Source organism: Ambystoma mexicanum, chromosome 12 (genome assembly GCF_040938575.1).
Source record: "Ambystoma mexicanum isolate Mex_15411 chromosome 12, UKY_AmexF1_1, whole genome shotgun sequence".
NCBI lineage: Eukaryota > Metazoa > Chordata > Amphibia > Caudata > Ambystomatidae > Ambystoma > Ambystoma mexicanum.
In genome coordinates this window covers 793,262,883-793,285,327 of record NC_090936.1, presented here as the reverse complement: position 1 = coordinate 793,285,327, position 22,445 = coordinate 793,262,883, and the positions used below count along the sequence as shown (strand labels likewise).

The window sequence follows — 22,445 nt, the reverse complement described above, 5'->3', positions numbered from 1 at the left end:
ACACAGCGCTATTACTGTAGCGTCTGTTCCGGTAAAAACCCACAATGTGTAGGAATCAATAGAACACTAAAACAAACTCACTACTGGCTTTAAATTACAGATTGAGCAAGAAAAATCTCTGGCACCGTTGAAAGTAAATTCAATAGTTGTGATTCGGATCACGCCTGATAAGGGAATTGGACAGGAAGAACATTTTACAAACAAGAGAAGATCTTCAGAGTCAAAAGCACTCCAGGTCAGACGAAGAGTACAAAAATCCCTATTTTTGAATTTAAAAATTTCGGCAAGTATGTTCAGAAAGTGACAAATTGATTAGTATACTTTTTAATTTAATTTTCAGAACAGAGTCTTTAAGAAAAATTCATTTCTGCACCTGTTGAAGGGCAATAATTGCCCGAAACGCGTTGTGCAATAGAAAGGCATACCGCCAGAAGTTAAAGAATGAACTCTGAAAAAGTTGGAGTTGTGCTATTTTGAAAAAAATAGGAAATTAACTCAATAGAGAGCAAAATGTGAGCTACAGCGACCTTTAGGCGAAAGGTTGAAGTTGTGTTCAATATTTGAACTAAGTGTTAAAAGGCATGAGGAAAATTCTCTGTTGCCCATCCTTTGGAGCACAACTCCTTTCCAGTTTCTGAAAGCTCCCCTGCCATCTTGTCTGAGTTGATCTAGTTGGTTTGACAGCAGTTGAGGGTGGGGCTTTGGCCCCTCCCACTTTTTTCATTGAGGGCCAGGCTGTACCCTTGTAAAGAACTAAATTATATGCTCTGCAAACTCCTCATCCAGTTCATCATTTACCAATTGAGAACACAGTAGATTTGGTGCTGAATCTGGCCATTCCATTAATTTCTCAGTTTCTTGGGCACTTGATTTTTATCTTTGTCCTTCATATCATTTAGTTTGCTGATCTTGGAGTTGAACTGCCTCTCGGATGCCTCTTTATACCAGTTCCAGAAAGCACCCCACTGTTTTGGACAAATGTTCCCTTTTTTAACTTAATTTTTCTTTATTCATATGGCGCAACCATGGACCCATATGCTTAAGGGCGCGGGCAGAACACAAAACACAATAACACGGGAAGTCTGAGAAACTGTCATAGATACTAAGTCAAAGCTGCGTCGGAATTTAAGAGCAATGAGATGTTCCAATTCAAAATTTTCATAACTAATGCGCGCTTTAAGTTGGTTAATCGGTCCAAATGAAAGGAACTGGTATGCCAATTATCCCATGTCGGGATGTGCCATTCTTGTAAATACTTGTATGTCTTGCTGTTGTATTTGGTATATGTTATTTGGTTGCATGCAGACTTCTTTAAGATTGTTACGTGGCAATGTTTTTTTTAATCATATTTTTCCTTTTATTTTATTCTATTTAAATATGATTATATTGTGATTCGCCATTTAACACTAACACACATAAATTGAACTGCACTTTTCTGCTGCCCTATTAAGGGGATTCAGATACCGGGGACTGGACTGCGATAAGTGGTCCTAAAAGGGACAAACAATCACTCATTCATAGCCGCTACCCTGAAAAACATTTCCACTTTACCAGATGCATAATTTAAGGGTATGTTTCGTTTTTTAAAAGTCTCAGACAAAATCATTTTTCGAAACTTAACTAGTGAGACATCTTTTTTTAAATACCTCCATTCTCTCCACGGAGGATCACTTCCCTGTAAGGCTAGGGTCGTGTGGCCGCTAACTAATATTCCAACGTTGCACAGGAGAAAGCTGAGCAATGGCACATCCTCCATAAGGGGTGAAACGTATGGTCCAATAACAGTAGTGAGTCTCTGCTGTTCTGGGAAATGTGGAGCCGTCACGGAAACCTTGAAGTGTAGGAAGGCAGGAGGAAGCAGACGTGTGTCCCGCCCCTGTCTCTTGAGGCACCAGAGCCAAGCCAGGGTTCCTCAGAAGGTAACTAAAGACCTGAGCTGTCAGGTGGGAACAAGCGGAAAGCAAAGGCATCCCAGTTTCTGGCTTTGAGAAATAGTAAATCAACAAACTGGATACAGAAGGTCCCGGAGGCGAACATAATAGATTGGGGAAGAGAGCTGGCTCGTTTTAGTGGCAGTCACAGGACCACAGACCCAACTTAAAGAGGATTTACGCATTGGTAGAGGGCTTCCTCGTTGCAGTGGCGACAATAAGCCCACTGACCTGAGACGGTTCAAAGACCCTAACCAGTGTAAACCAAGCATCTGAGGAGAGTTTGCTCATTGCAGTGGCAGTAACGAGCCCACTGACCACCAGGCAAGGGTCTGGGACCCCAACAAAGGGGACCTTAGCAAACAATGTGAACTTCCTCTTGCAGTGGCAGCACAAAGCCCAATGATCAACAAAGAGATTTTTTTTTGTTTGCGAACTCCAAACAAGAGTGGCAAAGTCTACATCAAACTGGAGAACTGAATCATTCTCCTGGAGAAGGGGCTAAAGCTCTTGGAACATACTCTAAAGATGCCAGCAGAGTCATTCCGCCTGGCCTTGTTGTGAACTGTGGCAAGCAATAACAGGCAAATGGAGTCATTCAGGTCCTAAAATGGTAATTGTGCTAGAGATGCCAGGGGAAGGAAGTAATTCCCCCCCTGTTTTTTTTGGCAACTGTTATAAATCTACACCAGGAGAAGGGAGCCATTCTCCTGGACGTGGAATTGTATAAAGGCTGTTGGGAACCTGCAAGCCAGGGGGAGGCAGTCATTGCCCCTGGCATTTTTGTTTCAAGAGAACATTCTTTTGAACACTATCCAAGCATCAGGAGAAGGGAGACGTTCTCCTTGGGAAGAAACTGTTCGATTATCCTTTAGTTCTAGCGTGAGGGCTAGAAGTAGGTTGTGACACCGGACAGTGGAGTTTTAGACACTCCGACTGACCCTTTAGCACTATTTTTGAGGCAGGGAAACCCCTCTTAGAAGATGGGGATAGAGAAGGATTTTTATGCACAAATAAATCTATATCTACTACCATGCCGTGGGCTCGAAGGGGGGGGGCATAAGCATGGTTAACACGACGTTTAGGTCCCACCCGGGAGCTGGATTCGAAATAGGAGGGTGAATCCTCTTCACTCTGTCCATAAAAGCCTTAACTGGAACTTTCCACCATGACACCTTATGTTGTGACGTAGTGTAGGCGGAGAGTGCGGCTAGGTGCACTTTAATGGAATTAAAGACTAGACCTGAGTCTAGTAAATGAGTCAGGTATAGGATAATATGAGTGGGAGTGCAGTCTACAGGGTTGATGCTCTTTGAGTTACATCAGATGACCAACCGTTTCCACTTACTGGAGTAGCAGTAACAAGTGTTAGGTTTTCGCGCCTCCCTGAGAATATCCATGCATCTCTGAGGGAGCTGTAAATGTCCAAATTCTATGATCTCAGGAGCCAGGCTGCCAAATTCAGGGTCTGCGGGCATGGGTGCAATGTCAGGCCCTTGTCTTGTGACATGTTGTACGGGCATGGTAGTTTCACCGGAGGAGATGGTGACATTTCCATCAGGTGAGTGAACCAGGGTTGGCGGGCCCACATGGGAGCCACCAGTATCATTGTGACTGGTTCCTGGTGCATCTTGTGCACTATCTTGTTCAGAAGGGGAGTCGGGGGACTGGGGAGGGTGCGGGAAAGCATAAACAAATTTCCCTGACCATGTTATACAGAGACCATTTCCCTTGGAGCGGTTCTGGGGGTATCTGGAGGTGTAATCTTGGCATTGGGCATTCTCCAGAGTTGCGAACAAGTCGATCTCTGGCAAACACCATTCTGCGAACACGTTGGAGACGATGTCTCTGTGTAAGCGCCATTTGTACTCTGCTGGTAGAGGGAAGTCTCTGCTGAGTTTGTCTGCCAGAAGATTGATCTCACCTGATACATGTAGTGCTAACGTAACATTATGTGTTTGAGAGCCCACTTCCAGATGTTCTGGGACAGCTTGGACAGTCCTGGAGAATGGGTGCCCCCCTCCCCCACCACCCCCTTGCTTGTTCAGGTTGTACATGGCCGTGGTGGTGTCCATGAGGATCAGAACTGTCTTTCCTTGCAGATATGTCTGGAAGGCTTTTAGTGCTTTGAAGACCGCCAATAATTCCAGCAAATTTATATGGTTGGATGCCACACTTGACGACCAAACTGTGTGCAGTCTGATGGGACAGGTGAGCCCCCCCATCCTGTGAGGGGATGCGTCTGTGGTTAGAGTGGCTTCCACTGCGGGGGTGGTGAAGGACTTCCCCTTCACGAGGTTCTCCCTCGACCACCACCACCACCGCAGCGAGAGAACCAGGGCTTGCGTGACAACCACTAGATCGTTCCATTGTCCGCTGGCCTGACCCCACCGGCTGTTGAGCCACTTTTGCATTGGGCGCATGCTCAGGCGCACGTGAGGAACCAATTAAATACATGACGCCATCATTCCTAGCAACCTCATGGCTTTGCGTACCATCACCTCTCAACCGGCTACATATTGAGGGATCTGAAACAGCATGTTTTGGACCCTCTCATTGGAGGGGAAGATGAGGCTGTCCCTTGTTCGAATTAGAGCCCCTAGGAATTGTTTGATTTGGCTAGGGTCTAGACTGGACGACTTCTCGTTGATGGAGAAGCCCAGTTGGAACAGGAGGTCTATAGTCTTTTGGGTATTTGAGAGGCATGTTTCGTAAGAATCCCCTGTTAGGAGCCAGTCGTGGAGGTAAGGATAAACTGGAATGGATAACCTGCGCAGATGTGCTGCTGCCACTGCCAGCACCTTTGTGACTACCCTTGGTGCTGAAGCTATGCCGAAGGGTAGAACTTTGAACTGATAGTGTTTGCCTTCTATCATGAACCGGAGGTATTTTCTGTGCGCTGGCGACAATGAAATATGAAAGTATGTATCTTTCATGTCCAGTGTTGCCATGTAATCCTCCTGTGCTAGCAGGGATATTACCTCCTGCAAAGTCACCATACGAAATGTTTGAGGTTTTACAAATGTGTTCGCTAGGCGCAGATCTAATACAGGGCGCATGGTTGGATCCTTTTTGGGTACAAGGAAGTACACTGAATAAATACCCTCCTTTACCTGTGACAGAGGCACAACCTCTGTGGCTCCTTTTTGCAGCAGCAATTCCACTTCCTGGCGAAGGGTGACAAGGTGTTCTGCTGTGAGACGTCTTCCCTGTGGAGGTCCGATTGTCGGGGACTGGCTGAACCCGATACAGTAACCGTGGGCTATTGTTGACAGTACCCAACGGTCTGTGTTAATCCTTTCCCATGCCTGCAGAAAAGATGTTAACCGGCCCCCGACCGGGGATGCATGGGACGGGACCCGAATTTTCGGGTCATTCAGTCGCGGTGGCCAAGGAGCCTCTAGGAGTAGGGCCCCGACCCCTTCCTTTGCCACGATGTTGGCCTTTTTGAGCATACTGCGTGTTGTAACCACTGATTCCCTGAGGGGAGGACCAGTTGCTGGCTGAGGTATACTGCTGTTGAGTTTGTAGTTGGCCACGAAAAAAGCACCTATTGCCATATCTGCGGTTATTAGGGTGTCTCGTGATTTGGTCCAGGGTTTTTAATGTCTCATGCTCCTTCTTTGCTGTTTCAAGTGCGCCATCAACCGCCTTTCCAAACAAGTTGGAATCCTCAAGGGGTTTGTCAATGAGGGACACATGTATCTCTGGCTTGAAACCTGAGTTTCTAAGCCATGCATGTATTTTAAGTAGTACGCCCTGGACTAAGAAACAGCCAGCTGTTTCCGCAGCATCTAAAATATTCTTGATGATGCTTTGGTTCACTTGAGTGCCTTCTGTAACGGTGACCAATAAGCTGGTACGAAGAGGCTCAGGGACTTTTTGTAGACCTTCGCGCAACAGGCCCCCTTGGGCATCAGCGTAACCAGCCAACAGCGTAGTATTGTTGGCAATACGCGTGGCGAATGCTGCCGAGGATGTAATCCTTTTCCCTAGAGCATAGAGCTTTTTCCCCTCTTTATCGGGAGGTGCTTCACTGGTGGGCAGCGGAACCCCCGCCCTTTTTCTTGTGGTTGTCACCACCAGAGAATCTGGTATGGAATGACCCCTAATATATATGGGATCTGAGGGTGAGGGGCTAAAAAGCTTCTCGATCCGTGGATTAACACCTCAAACTAAGGCTGGTGTAGATAAAGAGGGAATGAGGCGTCACTTGATGGAGGCGAGGAGAGGTATGGCCTGGCTAGCAGGTGGCTTTTCTTTGATTATTCTTTCAACAAAATTGACATCTGGGGTAGTCTTCCCTCCGTATCGATTTGAAAGTGTGCCGCCGCCGCCTTGCGTAGCATGGCATTAAATATGGGTTGATCGTCCACAGGCGAAGGATCTCTGACAGGCATAGTCTGTGGAGAGGCCAGATCCAAAGGATCAGGGTCCGTTGACGCCCATGGGGACTGCCAAGGCTTTGGCTCACACATGTCGAGGTTTTCTTCAAAGTCCCCTACAGGGTCTTGTAAAACCTCAGTATTTATGAATTCATCCTCTTCCTGATGGTGGGGATCCTCTTCAATGAGGTCATATGTGTCTAGTTCTTCCTCATGGGGGTCGAAAAGTCTTGGGACTTTGGCTATAGGGTCTTGAGCGAATACCTCCCTTGGCCTTTTGGGTGTAGTGTGCTCAGAAGTGGACAGAAACCTATCCAGCCTGTTCATACAGGATTCAAATCTCTCCCTAGTCCAGTGGAACGTCCCAGAACGGTCTAGTGGCGGAAAGGCTTGCTCCTCCGTGTCGAGATCTCTACCATAAAGTGGAGGAAATACCCCCGTTGCCCTCCGAGAGACCTTCTCGTGTGCCCGATGGTGGAGAAGTACCTCTCGGTGTCTCTGACCTAGGGGTAGGTTCCGACGCACCTTCGTTAGGTCTCAGCATCTCCTTCACCCTCTGACCGGGCTTCGGTGACTCCTTCACCAGCCGTTTCTGAGAGTCTTGGGAGACTATCCTTGCTATGCTTTCCACGACCATCCTCTCAGCCGGGGTCTGGTTGTGCGTAGTTTTCGGCGGAGCCAGAACTTTGCCGTCGACGGATGCCTTCTTCCGAGGCATCTCGATGAATGCTGTTTTAGTGGTAGCGTCCTTTGTACTAGACAGCCCAGTTGCTAGGCGCACATGCGGCTGCGGGGAGGGCTGCCGACCCCTACGGTTGGTGGAGGCCGCTGGCTGCGTCAGCCTCGCCGTTGGCGCAGAGGCCTTCCTCGATTTACGCAGCGAATGGTCGTGGGTTGTGTGCTTAGTGACTTGTTTGTGTCAGTCAGCGTCGCCGTTGTCTACATCCCCAAAAGCAGGGCCGGAGCCGTGCCTATTGGGGCCGGGGACAGACTGCACGGAGCGAGAGCGCTCCGATGGTGGTGGATGGGTCAATAGCCTCCGTTACGGGGGTCGAGTTATCACTCTCCCTCGTCACACTCGGCGGCAGCAGGCGAGGAATCGGCCTTCGATATCCCGTAGGCTGCCCACCTTTTAACCGTGTGTTCCTTCAGCGTTGTTGGTCGAAGGAGCTTGCAGGCCGCGTAACCAGCCTCGTGTTTGAGGGGTAAGCAGCAGATGCACCGCTTATGCTTGTCCTTCCACGGAAATTTGCCTTTACAAACTGGGCAAAATCTAAAAGGAGTCCTCTCCATAGCTGAGGACGTAATAAGTGATAGCGACCTGAAAGGAAAGGGGGGGGTAAGAAAGAAGGCATTCTAGGAGAAACAAATGTCCACCCTGACCCCCACTCTGCCTACTGTATAGGCCGGCGAGGCCGGGCCACGTGGTCGGCAGCGCCGATAGGATCACCGTCTGCCGAAGATCTGGTCTCGGCGGTGTGGAATTGCTGTCGAACGAGGGCTGGAGGTAATGATAGTTAACGATATTAACAAAAAACGACCAAAGGCCTAGTAATGGCAATGTCTCTTACGAGCTACGCTTAAGACGACCAGATAATGGGCGGAAAGAAAATAATCTGAGGGACCTCGACGCGTGAGGGATTGTGGGTACACTACATGTCACTATAGGGATAGTGTTAGACACGCCTATGTCGACGTCCCTTTTCGACTTCCGAAAAACAAGATGCAATATTCTGCGGTGACCACTGGATGTCGGACTATGCACAGCATGTGCTAAGCAGATACAACCATCAGAAATGCTTTTACTGTAAGTGATGCATATCATCTACCACCATGCCTTGTGTCTGCTTCCTTCTTCGATACCCTTACACCAGTTATTACCCTTTACCAGTTATGTAGTCTTTGTATCTACTCTCTATGCTGGACTAACCATCGGTTTCCTATGTGGCTGCGCAGAAGCACCTCTTACTGTCTGCCTCGTCCTGACTTCCCCTATGGAGTTTTTAATGGGACCCCCTACGTCTGGCGCCATGGGGGTTCAAGAGACAGCAGTAGGAAAGCTGGCGCTGCTCTATCTGGGTATGACCTAACTGACCCGTGCCAAATTGTCAGAGAAACCAAATTTTTCAAATCCTTCTTGCATAGCAGCAAAGCGACTGCTTGGTCTTGCAAGACAGTCAAAAGAGAAATGTGTTAAATCGACCAAAAGAAACACCCCGACCCACCCACTAGACCTTCAACTGTGTAGAGGTCAATGCCTCGTTGCACCATCAAATCATCCAAAAACAAAACTCAACTATTTTAGTTTGGTATGCCTCACTCTGCTGTCCAATTCATAAATATGATTACACTAGTTAATCGATGTAGACACCTTACACATAAATTACCTGACGAGTTCCTTCATAAAATGAAGACCAAAATCGACATCTTTCCTTTATATGTGGCTGTCATTTTTCCTGGTTCCATCCTCAATTCTACAGTTCAAGCGTTCCACGTCATTTGGTCCTAGAGGAGTCATTTGCACAAAGCGAATTTCAATAACCCTCAATTTCTAATTGCATAATGTGAATGAACACAAGATAAAACACATAAACATAGGAAATGTGACTGTATTCAACATAACCATTTCACATAATAGTCCACGTATATTCGATAAAATAGGTTTGTGTGGCATATGTAAGGGACATATTCTAGAGTTCTAAATAATCACGCGACAACAAGAATAAAGCAAACAAACCTGTTCGGACAGACTGCTTCTTAGAGAAGTGTACACCAATTTCAAGTCCTTTCTACCAGTGGAGTCTGGGTCCGTCAGAACTAAGCAGGTGGAGCAGCGCAACAAAGTTTATTGTTATGTACTGTGTAATATTACAAAAAATGGTTTAAAGGATCATGCCTGAACGAGCACTCCTTTGCTGCTACAGCTCTCCCATGTCCTGCTACACTGAGACAAATGCCCTCTGCCTGCAATTACATTCCATTGCTAATGTCACCAGTGTGTGGCCAGTTTCCACTTCTTTTTGAGGGGCCTCCAGCAACTGGAAAATTAACCATGCTTGTCCACAGTGGAAGAACAGTGCAAGGGTGCATCAAGGGGGGCATTCAGCCGTACACAAGTCATCCGTGAATAAGTGAGAGTGCAGCATAACCATTGGTGGAGTATAGTTGGTATTGCGGTCTACCTATTTTCGATGCGATTGAAAAGTAGGGTCTTTGTAATCTAATGTGCTCGCAAATGTATCTGTGATCGTGTAGATGTCGTGTCAATCAATAATACTTTATTTCTAGATCTAGCCCATAAAAGTGAAAATGCAATTATCGTACAAAACATGGAGTCAAATAAACTGCAGTAATGGCACCTGTTAAAATACATTCAACATAAAGAAGATTAAGATCATATCAAGACATTCAAAATGGGCACCTAGTTGCAAACCTCGTCACAACAGATAAAACGCCAATAGAAAATGTTAAAACATTTGCATATAAACACACCTAATAGTTGGTTTGTGCGAGGTCATTCACGTATTGCTTTAGAGCTTATTCACCAGTGCTTACACACAGCTTCAAACTGCAAAGACGACTTATTCATGACATGCCATTTTGCAGATAACTAATGCATCACTAGGGGAATAGGCTTGGTACTTCAATAGAACTGGTATAATCCACCTTTTTATTCTCATTTGTTTGGATTTTGGACAGTCTAGGAGGGAGGGGGTTATGGTTTCAATCGCAGATGGGCAAAAAGGGCATTTCTTTGAGGCATTTAAAGACCATCTGTATTAACATTCAACGTCTAGAAAAAGTACAAGCGAAACAAAATATTTAATGCTGTATTGAAAGCAGGGTAGTTAACATTCCGATGTAATGTCTAGAAGTCATGTCATTAGAGCCCTCCCAAAAACGTTAGAAGACCTGTTTCAAGCTCTTCCAACTAAGTCTAGAAGTCAAACCAGCCAACTCATCAAAGTTTCCGAACATCCTGCATGGTGACTGGAATTTTAATCTAAAGAGGTTATAGAGAAGTCGTGTCTCTGGTACCTACTTTTTCTTCTGGGCTACTTTATAAAAGAAGACGGTGGGGCTATTGCTACTGTCGATAAGTTAACATTTCTAATTTTAGACCACACACTGTTAGAAACGGGTCTTTGAAACAGATCAGATGCAGCCTCTTGCTGCAGAGCAGATCATCTCTTTAGAGCAGTTTAGTGGTCAAACGAATGCTTAATTTGCTTTTATATTACACAAAATCTAGTTTCATTACGCTAAACACATTTTAATTCGCATTTCTTTTTTTTAGCCGTCAGTAACCATAATTAAATCTCTCATGTAGGTGTTGATGTGGAAGCAGCTAGAAAAGAGGAAGAGAGAGTCATGCTTCGAGATGCACGCCAGTGGCTAAACAGTGGCACTATAAATGATGTCAGACATGCGAAATCTGGTGGTACAGCACTTCATGTAGCTGCTGCTAAAGGATATACAGAGGTTTTGAAGTAAGCACTTTTAATGCATTGCATACTCTTAAAATCAGGTTCTCAAATGTCTATTATTGTCTTTCATATACAGAATTTCTTAGGCCATTGAAAAGTGGTCCTTTTAAAAAAAAAAAAATGTCCAGCCTCCCACTTGCAAGCTAAGTGACTTGCACATGTTCCGATTGTTGTGGCAAGCAACTGTCCTTACTCACGTATGTTTTGTAATTGGGTTTTTATACCAGTTTGCTGGCATTTGCATGATTGGCAATGTTATATGAAAATGTTAAATCGTGTGAACTTGCTAGTTAGTGCTTTCACAGCATTTGATCTTCATTTTTGTTCTGTTTCAAAGATACTGTTTGAATGAGACACAAACTGTAGAACCTTAAAACTCAGCTGCAGACTTTATTCAAATGTGTAGGGATGCTGAGCAATGACACGTGACCCAACAGGGTGTGGTTCAAACAAGTAGTTTGTTTAATGTGTAGTTCAGGGTGGTGATTGGACCAAACGCCTTACGAACATGGTGAGGCTCTACAAAGTAAAAAGGATGGCTGCATCTAAACATTATCAGAAAGGGGGGTAACATCAATTACTGTTTTCTGCAGCATCTAACCTTCCAGTGGAGTTTCACCTAATCTTAGGAGTTATTTTCCCTCCAGAGACTCCCTTGTCTAAAACACAATGTCCAAAGGATTCGTCAACCTTGAAGTCCTTCTCCTCATGGCTAGTCCCTTAAGGAAAACACAAAAGTTCCACTTCTTGCTTCACAAATGCTATTTGCATAGTCCACCTCTATTGTTATAAACTAAAGAAAGAATCTTCTCCTGGGAAGCCCTCTTCCAGGGTTCACTCAGTCTGGACCCTCCTTTTGTCGGTCTTCTTCCATGCTCGTTATGATCCTCTTTGAAGTCCTTGACTTCTCAGACTTCTCTTCAGACTCAGCTTTAGCCTTTTTATCTTCCGGCTTAGATTATCAACCTCTCACTGATTAGTCTCCAACCTCTGGTTCTCAACCGGATTGGTTTTTACAGACCTTCACATTAATATTGTCTTCACTCAGATCTCAGGGTTTCACAGGTTCAGGTATTTCCCATGACCTGTGTTTTTCAGAAATCACTCTGGACAGACTTCCATCTGGACCTTTGGACGCATCACACTTTTGTATTGGAGTCAGAGTATTTAGCATTTCATGCAGCAAAGTTACGAACTTGCCCAAAGTGGCATTCTCCTTTCTGTTGCAGCAAGTGGCAGGGACACCACTTGTTCCCAGGCTGCTGTGGACTCTCCTCCGGCGGCCCATGATGGAGGACGCGCACTATCAGTTCAGAGTTCTTCCCTTCGGCATTGCCTCGGCTCCACGAGGGTTCACAAACGTACAGGCGGTAGTAGCTGCTCACCTGCGCAGTCTGTCCACCCTAGTCTACCCTTACCTCGACGACTGGCTAATAACAGGGGATTCGTACGGAACATGCCTAACAAATACCCAGAAGACTGTAGATCTCCTCTTCAATTTAGGGTTCTCAATCAACGAGAAAGTCCAGCCTGGATCCCAGCCAAGTCCAACAGTTTCTGGAGGCTCTGTTTCGGTCCAAAGACTGCCTCGTCTTTCCCTCCAACTTGAGGGTTCAAAACATGCTGTTTCAGATCCCTCCCTATGTAGCCAGTCACGAGGTAACCGTACGCAAAGCCATGCGACTGTTCTGGATGATGGCCTCCTGCATTACCTAGTTCCACACGCACGTCTGCACATGCGCCTCATGCAAGAGTGGCTCTCAAACCAAAGGTGTCATGCCAGCGGACAATGGGACGATCTAGTGGTTGTCTCTGCAGCCCTTGTTCAGTCACTGCAGTGGTGGTCAAGGGAAAACCTCCTGCAAGGGAATACCTTCACCACCCCCGCAGTAGAAGCTACTCTCACCAGACGCATCTCTGACGGGTTGGGGGCGGGGGGCTCACCTCCTTCATCAGACTGTGCACGGCTTGTGGTCTCCAGCGGTAGCAACCAACCACATAAACCTGTTGGAACTGCTAGCAGTGTTCAAGGCCCTGAAGCCATTCCAAACGGTACGATGGCCTTTCATCGCGGGATGTTTTTTCGCCAGGTTTTTTGCCACATTTTTCTTTTCGAAAAAAACGATCACATTTTTTAAGGGGAGGGGGGGGTTAGTAAATTATATATATGGGGTGTGGGTGTTTGTGAATAAATACAAAATTCAAGAAAACAGGGTGTTGGAGGGGCGGGGGGGGGGGGGGAGAACCCACCAGAAATAATTGTAAAAAAATGTGATGGGTTTTTTCATAAAAGAAATTGCAGTAAAAAAGTGGAACGGTCTCTGGATAATATGGTCAGGGAAATGTGTCTACAATTTCCCCCCAAATCCCCTGCTCTACAGCATAGTCCACTAGATGCGTGCCCTCAAACTCTCAACCTAGCAGCCTGGCTCCTGATGTCATATTTTGGGCACCTCCAACTTCCTCAAAGAAGTATGGACATACTCTGGGAAGCACAGACACCCAACACCAAACATTGCTACTCCAACAAATGGAAACGCTTTGTCATCTGGTGTAATAACAAGAGCATCAATCAGATTGAATGCACACCAACACATATTGTCCTGTACCCAACTCGCATGCTAGATTCAGGCCTAGTTTTCAATTCCCTAGAAGTCCACTTAGCTGCACTTTCAGCATACACCACGTCCCAGAATAAAGTTTTTTGCTGGAAAATTTCAGTAATAGTCATTTATGGAGGGGTATAAAGACTTCATCCCCCTATTTCCAACCCAGCTCCCGGATGGGACCTGAACGTTGTTCTTACTACGAACGTATGCATAGGCTAGCCTTAAAGTACTCACCTACAAGGCCGCCTTCTTGGTGGCGATCACATCAAACAGGAGAGTTGGTGAACAGCAAGCTCTTTCAGTTCAAGACCCATTTGTCACGATTCACAACGATGTCCTGAGCACTCAACCCCGATTTGCACCTGCATTTACTTCAAAGCTCCATGTGAACCAATGCATAGAACTACCCACCTTTTTCCAGAACCCCACTAACGTGGCAGAAAGAAGCCTCCATACACTTGCTGTGAGGAGAGCGGTGATCAATTATCTGGAAAAAACAAGACCACTAAGAGAGACAAACCAGTTTTTCATTTCAGTTACAGCTGGTAGAGAAGGGGACCCTGTCTCTAAATTAGCTATTTCAAAGTAGATCATATGCTCCTAAATCCCGTCCCCTTTCCTCCATACTTATGCAACATTCCTCTGTCCTGTGGGACGGGACCGGGGCGCTTTATAAAAGCATCCAAAAATGTAAGAACATTTTTAGTCCTTCCTCTCTTACTACGCGGGGCCCGGTACGCGGCCGCAACCCCGCCCATCTCGGCTCCGCCCCGTGCATCGCCCATCAGTCCTTTTCTCCGCTCGTTCGGGACTGGACGCGCTTGCATCCTCGGAATATCTTTACTTTTTTTTTTTTCCTCCTCCTCTCTGGCTCTCGCTAGCGATTGTGTACTAGTCTGTCTCGTTCAAACTAGACTTTCCAGATTGTTCATTGTGTCACCGACGCTTCGCGAGGGTGGATCCCCATCCTCTTTGTCTAGAGTTGTTGGGTCTGGATCACCGTTGGGACTCCTGTTTTTATTGCAACTCCCTTTCGGTCCGGGCACTTCAACGTCGGTTGGAGCGGTGGGAGGAGGTGTTTCAACGTACTCCTCCTTCGCATTTTTATTGATGCAAAGAAAACGCCCGGTAAGTTCTTTACTTTTCAGAGCACCCCGGCCGGGAGATAACTTTCCGGGCTCTTCCCGAGCCGGGAGGAGCGTTGATCCCTCTGTCACCGGGGATTGCCCCCGAGGTGCCTTCTGGGCCTAATAATTGTACCGGAGTTTTCTCCAAGGGTCTCCATAAGCGGCCTGTGGATACCAGAGCACGCTCCGAGGCCCTTCCTGTGTGGGCTGCTTGTAGACCGTGTTCTACTGAGTCGTGGGGTGCCGGAGCTCGCTCTGAGGCCTCGTTATCGGCTTCCCTCAAAAGTACCGGGGTGCGCCCTGAGGCCTTGGCTGGGCTTGGTGTTACAGAATGGATTTTCGAGGCCCGCGATTGTAAGGATGTTAGCAGACCTGGGTCCAAGGTCTCTCGTGCAGAGTGACCAACATTTCTGAGAGGCCTGCCAAGGCCTGATCGGTGAAAGTTGTTCCTCACCGTTCCCACTCGTGTGGCGATGCCAGAACTGTTGAGGGGGCATGGAGTGAAAGTTCTCCCTTTACCGGCAGTGCCAAGGTCCTTCTTGTAAAGACTAGTTTGGCTATTGGTATGTTGCAGAAACATTCCAGGCCTCATAGTACCGGTTTGGCCGAGGTTTCTTATGTTAAGGCTAAAATTAAGACCCCTAACCCACCGACAGGGACCCCTGCCTCACTTTCACACATGCTGCAGTTCCCCTCAGGTGATGGAAAAATGGTGGCCGTTCTCGCCACGACAATTGTGGCCATTTTGGGTGCTTCCCCTACAACTACGCCATCAGCCTCAGGTGTAGGAGTTGGTTCCTCGGGTGAACATAAAATTCCTTGTGTGCATCGGTTTCGTCCAGTTTACGATTGGAACACCCGGATGCCCCTTCCGCACAATGTCTCGTTGCCTGTGGGTTCGGCACCTTTGATTTCTGTGGACACTTTGGGGGATGGGCCTGTGTGGCAACCCTCCCCTCTGCGTCCCTGGAATTATACTCCTCATGAGAGGCCTTCTCCGGCAGTTCCAAAACAGTCTCCGGAGGACACCTTTTTCGCCAGATTTCAGACGCTCATGCGTACCCACCCCATGAGAAAGTATTTCAAGCGTCTTGAAAAACCCACCTGTGCCTCTGGTTCCGCCGGCGCCGCCCTTGCCTCCAGTGCCTCCACCGACCCTTCCGCCCTTGCCCCCATTGTCTGGCCGTGGACAAGGAGGTGCCTGACAGTTCAGCAGGTTTCTGACCTGTCGGATGATGCGCAGGGCGAGCAGGACAGCGAAGACTAGCCCCGCTTTATTAGAGCTTTCACAACCGGGTACTGGACATGATGTGCCTATTGGATGTTCCAGTGCCCGAGGCACCCGCTCTGCAGGAGGGTGTGCTTTCGGGGGGCGTTCACCTCGTCTCCTTCGGAGCGTACTGGCCTGTTCTTGCAGAAGGACGTTTTGGCCGAGGTCCGCAGGGTCTGGGAAAAGCCACACTCTGGACTTTTCATCAATAAAAAAATTGACGTGCGATACAGGCTGCATTCTTCGGAAGAGGTGGCCCTGTCATCTTGTCTGCCCCCCCCTCCTCCACAGTGGTGGCCGCGGCCACTTTGCAGTCCATGCCTGCAGCGTCCTCTTCTACGAGGGCGACTCAGGTTCTGGTGAAAGAGGAAAAACGCCTGGGAGGAAGATTTTCCCTATCTTGGCCTTGTAGCTCAGGTAGGCTAATGTGGAACTGGTTTTAGCGGGGACGAATAATAAGATGTGGAAAGGTCTGTTGGAGTTCGAGGAGTTAATTCCGGTGAGAAGCTGGAAGACTTTAAGGCGGGTTTATCTGATGCCGAGTGTTGGCTCAGGATCTGCTTGAGGCTGCGGCTCATCACGGCGACACGCCGACATGTCGGCTCGGGGCCTTATGCTGGGTGTTGACACCTCTCGACAGGCGTGGTTGCATGCCACCAAGGAGGTGCAGGACAAGGTGTTGAACCTGCCGTTTGACGGTAAGGAGCTTTTTCATTCCACAACGGATGTGGAGATCACCAAAACAAAGGACAGCACCCAGACAGCTAAGTCTTTGTCAGTCCTGGTTAAAACCCCTATTAGGACCCATAGACCGCTGACGCAAAGCCGGCCCTCCTCTAGTTTCAGGGGCTTCCTAGACCAGAAATCCTGCAGAGTGGATACTCCTTCGGGTAATAACCGCCGGAGGCAGCAACAGACTTGGTTTTTCTCCCGATCCTCAGCCTCCTCCTCAGATTCAGGTAGTAACACCACTGAAAAGCCTTCCAAATTAGGATTCTCCTCGCTCGCACGAGACCCCGGTGAGAGGACGCATTGCGTCTCATTGGGAGTCGTGGCAGACCATCACCGAGTACAGGTTGGTCTTGTCAGTCGCTCGGGCGGGCTTCTGCTTACCCCTACCCCGCCCTTCAACCCTCCTTTCCAGCAGTCAGGATCGCCCTCCCTAAAAGCTGAGGTGCAGAAACTGCAGGACATCAGAGCTGTGGAACCCATTCCTCTTGGGGAATGAGGGGAGGGCTTCCTTGCAGATGGGCGATTGGCTCAGCGTGGTAGATCTTCAGGATGCCTACATGCATATTCTGATCTGGGGTCCACACAGGAGATATCTCCATTCTCTGTGTGAGAGGAGCATTTCCAGTTTCAAATGCTTCCTTTTGGCCTAACTTCGGCACCACGTGTCTTTACGAAGATGATGTCGGCGATTGCGGCCTATCTTCATCTGCAGGGTATCCATGTATATCCGTATTTGGGTGACTGGCTCTTGTGCAGCCCTTGTCCGCTGAAAGCTGCCTGCAATCTTCAGTCTCTCCTCCAGCCCCTGTTCCACCTCGGGCTGTCGGTGAACTGGCGGAAGTCTTCCATGACGGTCTCTCAGGACTTGATCTTCTTAGGTTTTCGCTGGAATACGATGGACGGCAGAGTGTACCTGACCGGGGACAGAATGGCGGATCTGATGGCCACGTGTCAGATGCTTGCGCAGTCGGAGAGCATGTCGGCCTGGTGGTTTCAGAGGCTTCTGGGCCTCATGGCCTCATACGTTTTGGCGCTTCCTCTTGCTCGCCTCAAGATGAGGCGTTATCAGATGGCTCTTCGGAGCTCTTGGCTTCAGACTGTGGATCCGGACTCCAAGTTGATGATTCCGGCTTCCATGAGAGAGGACCTGGACTGATGGTAGTCTCTCAGCAACCTGTCGGTGGGGGCGGGGTTTCAGGACCCAGCTCTGACAATAAGTCACGACGGACTCCTCCCTGCTGGGGTGAGGTGCGACGTTGGATCTTCTTCAGGTCTCGGATCTTTGGTCGCCCCAGGACAGGCTCCTCACCAGGCGATTTTCCTAGTGCGCAAGGCGTTCAGACCGATCGTAGCCAACAAGGTGGTCCGGATTCGAACGGACAATGTGGTGTCGATGTTTTACATCAAGAAGCAAGGGGCACCAAGTCTTCTCCGCTCGTGGAGCTGTCCATCCAGATTTGGGAGTGGGCCGTTCAGCGTGGTGTCTGGCTACTTACAGTACACATTCCGGGCCAGCTGAATGTCACAGCAGATGCCCTCAGTCGGCGGACTATAGTCGGCTATGAGTGGGAACTGAAGGCGGAGGTCCTCTCATGGATTTTCCTGCGCTGGGGCACTCCGGAAGTGGACCTCTTCGCTGCGGCGGCAAACAAGAAGCTTCCTCTGTATGCCTCGAAAAACAGACTGGGAGCCTCCTCTCTGGGGGATGCTCTCGAAATTCCATGGCACCATATGAGGGCTTATGCCTTCCCGCCTCTGCCTCTAGTTCATCAGACGATTTGCAAATTGAAGAAATCGTTGAACTGTTCTCTTCTGCTCATAGCCCTGTCGTGGCCGGCCAGGTTTTGGTTCTCAGAACTTCAACACCTGTCAGTGTATCCGCCGATCAAGCTACCGGTGACCCCGCTCTTCTTCACCAGGGGGAACAACAACTGTGGCACCCCTCCCCACAATCACTCAGCTTGGCGGCATGGTGTCCGAGTTCAGGTCTTTAGACCATTTTAGCCTGTCTGTGGATAACATGCGCATTATCCAGGCAGCCAGTAAACCTTCGACTAGGTCCTAGTACAGAAGCAAATGGCTTAGGTTCTGTCATTGGTGTTTAAATAAGCAGCTGGACCCAAGGCGGGCTACGATTGACATAGTATTGTCCTTTGTATCCTACTTAGGAGAGTCGGGAGTTCACGTTCTGTCATGTAGAAATTATCTTTCGGCGATTTCTGCCTACTTATATACGGACCAGTGTTCTTACTCTGTCTAATCCAGTGGTTAAGAGAAATTTTGCAGGCTTGACACGCCTTTTCATCCTCCGATTCGCAGTCCGCACCCGGCATGTTGAACTAAATGTGGTCCTGACGGCGCTGTGCCATAAGCCTTTCGAACCAATGACCACGGTGGACCTCAAGCACCTGTCGTGGAAGGTGTCCTTTTTGGTGGCCGTCACTTCGGCAAGGCGTGTGAGTGAGCTCCAAGCTTTGTCGGTGGAACATCCCTTCTTGGCTTTTCACAAAGATAAGATGGTCCTACAGACAAACCCTGCTTTCTTACCGAAGGTGGTTTGAGTTCCATCTAAACCAGTCTATTTCTCTGCTGGTCTTTTTCCAGAACCCCGCTTCAGAGGCAGAAAGGGTTCTACACTGTCTGGATGTTAGAAGGGCTCTTAAGTTCTATCTTGACAGAACTTCCAAATTTAGGAGCTCTTAACTGTTCGTCACCTTTGGTAATCCACAAGGGTAAGCAGGCCTCTAAGGCGACCATCTCCCGATGGATTTCGGCCTGCATCACAGAGTCTTACACCGTCCAAGGGCTGAAGCCTCCGAAAGGTATTCATGCACACCTGGTGCGGGGCAAGGCAGCCGCAGTTGCCTTTCAGAAATGTCCCCTGGGAGACTATCGCAAAGGCAGCTACTTGGGCCTCCCCATCGGCATTTTTGTAAACATTGTCTAGACCTAACCTCAAGAGCTGATGCTCAGTTTGGTCAGGCTGTGCTGAAGAACCTGTTTCAGTAAGGTTTTTTCCATCCACCCATAGTTCCTGTAAGGAGTGCTTGGGAATCTCCCATAAGTATGGAGGAAAGGGGACAGGACATAGGAGTATAACCAGGTTACTCACCGTAGTGACCACCTTACTCCTAGTCCATAGTCCCCTTTCCTCCATATGGCCGCCTGCCGTCCCCTCTAATAAGGTTCCTCTGTTATTGCTAAAAGGTCTCTGACCTGGCGATAGAAAAGGACTGATGGGCAATGCGTGGGGCGGAGCCGAGATGGGCGGTGTTGCGCCCGCGTGCCAGGCCCTGCGTAGAAAGAGAGGAAGGACTAAAAACAATTGCAATTTTTGGATGCTTTTTCAAAGCGCTCCGGTCCCGTCCCACAGGACGGAGGAATGTCCGATAAGTATGGAGGAAAGGGGACTATGGACTAGGAGTAAGGTGGTCACTACGGTGAGTAACCTGGTTAAACTGCACCAGACTGTGCTACCCTGTTGCCAAGAGAGCTGCCCTTCACCCCTACAGCACACTCCACTTGGGGCACAGGGGCTACCATAGCATTCATTGCAAATGGTTCCTCTTGAGTCCATTTGTAAAGCAGCAACCTGGAGTTCTGTACTCACCTTTACACAACACTACTGCCTAGATGCACACTCTAGGTCTGATTCTCAGGTGGGACAAGCGGTGTTAAAACATCTCTTTGCTACTGTTCCTTCACAGATCCCTGAAGCAACAAGGGAGATAAGTCTGATAGGTAAGGAAAAAGCTGAAAGGGGGATTACTTCCAGTGGTTAAAAGCCAAGTTAATCATTAAGAATTTCAACATTAAACTTCATACACGGGGTGTGGCCTGGGGCTCACAGTGGAAGGAGGCTAAGGTACCGAGATCCGGCCGAGACGCCGCATTTAGATCCTCTTTGGCCTGATGCTGATGCCCCTTTGGCGACAAACTAAGCTAGAAGGTGGCGGAAACGACTGCCAACAAACGACAGCAATCTCGCACAAAATCGGCACTGGGAACGTGCGAAAATAGGACTGCACCGACCCTTCGCCCTCGCCTGTATCCAAGATGGCAGCCTCTACACGGCACTAACGCTGCCTGAGACTCTGTGGCAGATCATCGCTGCAGTGCGCACACGGGGAAGAAGGAAAGGAAGCGACGTGACTGCTTGGGTCCACAATCCCTAATAACTACGAAGTTGAGCGCTGGGCGCCCGCAGCTCCGACATCCCACACGGCGTTACAGGCCGCCGCCGGGGAGCGCCGTTAGGAGGGGGAGGAACCAGACCCCGATCTGCTCCGACAGGGTCGCGGCCCGGGAAGACCGAGCGCGGCCTCCCACACACCCGCTCGGCCCCATCGGAGGTGCACGAACTACCGCTGGGGATCGCCGTCAGGAGAGTGAGGATCCAGACCCCGAACTGCTCTGACAGGGTCGCGGCCCCAGAAGGCCGGGCCTGGCCTCCCACACAGCCGCTCGGCCCAACGGAGGTGCGCGGAGCTCACACCAACACGGGAGAGGACAAATACCTGCAACCACTGCGAAAGATATCAAGGGGCATCCCCGGCTCAGGGCGAGATGTCCGACCCCCCGCCCGAACACAGCACCAACGAGCCCATAGCAAAGAGCAAGCACACAAAAGGTGAGGAGACCGGGGGGCCCCGCGAATTAACAGAGGCATCAGCAGCCACCTCCCCGGCTCCGAGCCCAGTACCACCTAACCATACTACCAGCACGCTCTCCCAGATCCTGCCACGGGAAGGAGGGCGTTGGACCTGAGGGAGGATAACATTTGCCAGTCCCCTCATCACGCTGCGGTGTCGGGAGTATTTGGGACAAGTTCAACACCCTGGGTAGGGCCTGTAGAAGCCACAGGCCACTGATACCTGGCACACTGCCCCCCTCAAAAATAAAACACTACAATAATATGGCTGGATACACTTATCCAGTGCCCATCTGACCAGTCCAACACAGGGAGCCGCACTAATACCCACCCAAGTGGGCTCGGCACCACATCTCCTTGATCTTGCCATGTCCTCCATAAGCAAGTCAAAACCTGCCACAATGGACAATTATGTCTCTACCAAACCTAAAAAGTCGGATGACCCACACCCCCTTGCTCCCGAATCCACACAAGCAGGAAATGCAGCCCCTCCTGAGAGCCAATCCCAAGTGTTGGAAGCCATCGCGTCTCTGCGCACATTTATAGACTCCAAGATAGATTAATTCAGATCAGATATCCAACTTGTGCGCCAGGATTCTAGGAATCTAACGGACAGGGTCGCCAACTCCAAAGTGACCATAAAAGAGACAACAGAAAACACAGTTGAACTGAAAGCCAAAGTAGTGGATCTCGAGAGGAAGGTTGCTATACTCGAGGCGAGGGCCGAGGAAGCCGAAGGGTGTGACGGAAGGGGCAACATCAGGATACTGGGGGTACCAGAAGGCGAAGAAGGCCCAAACCCCACTGCATATAGAGTCCCTGCTGCAACAGGAAATGGGCGCTGGAAAACTCACACAAGGCTTCGCAGTTGAAAGGGCACATAGGTCCCTCTAAAAGAAACCCCCTCCGGGCTCACATCCCCGTCCTATAATCGCTAAAATACTTAATTTCCAAGACGGGGAAACCATCCTGAGGTACACCAGGGAGGGAGGCCCCATAGAACGCGGCAACTCTAAGATATCCATATACCCGGATTACACCCCAAAGGTTCAAAGAGAGAAACTCATTTGTTGCGATTAAGGCCAGGCTGCGCCAATTAAATTTAAAGTACATGTTGCTTTACCCGTCTAGACTGAAGGTCATCTTCAAGGGCCGCCAGATCTTCCTAGAGTCTCCAGCGGCCGCCAACATGTGGATTGAAGACAATAATCTAGCAGAAGGCGAAGATACCCACCTCAGAGACAAATGAGAGA

The 22,445-nt window shown here is 48.9% G+C and overlaps 1 protein-coding gene across 3 annotated transcripts in view; it reads left to right on the top strand.

Annotated features, from left to right (window-relative positions):
• Positions 1 to 22,445, top strand: part of PPP1R12A (protein phosphatase 1 regulatory subunit 12A) — a 2,468,713-nt gene that overhangs the window by 226,354 nt on the left and 2,219,914 nt on the right. For all 3 annotated transcript variants that reach the window (XM_069629290.1, XM_069629288.1, XM_069629289.1), the window contains exon 4: positions 10,647 to 10,806. In XM_069629290.1, coding sequence (XP_069485391.1) covers positions 10,647 to 10,806 — 160 coding nt within the window. The remainder of the gene's footprint in view (positions 1 to 10,646; positions 10,807 to 22,445) is intronic.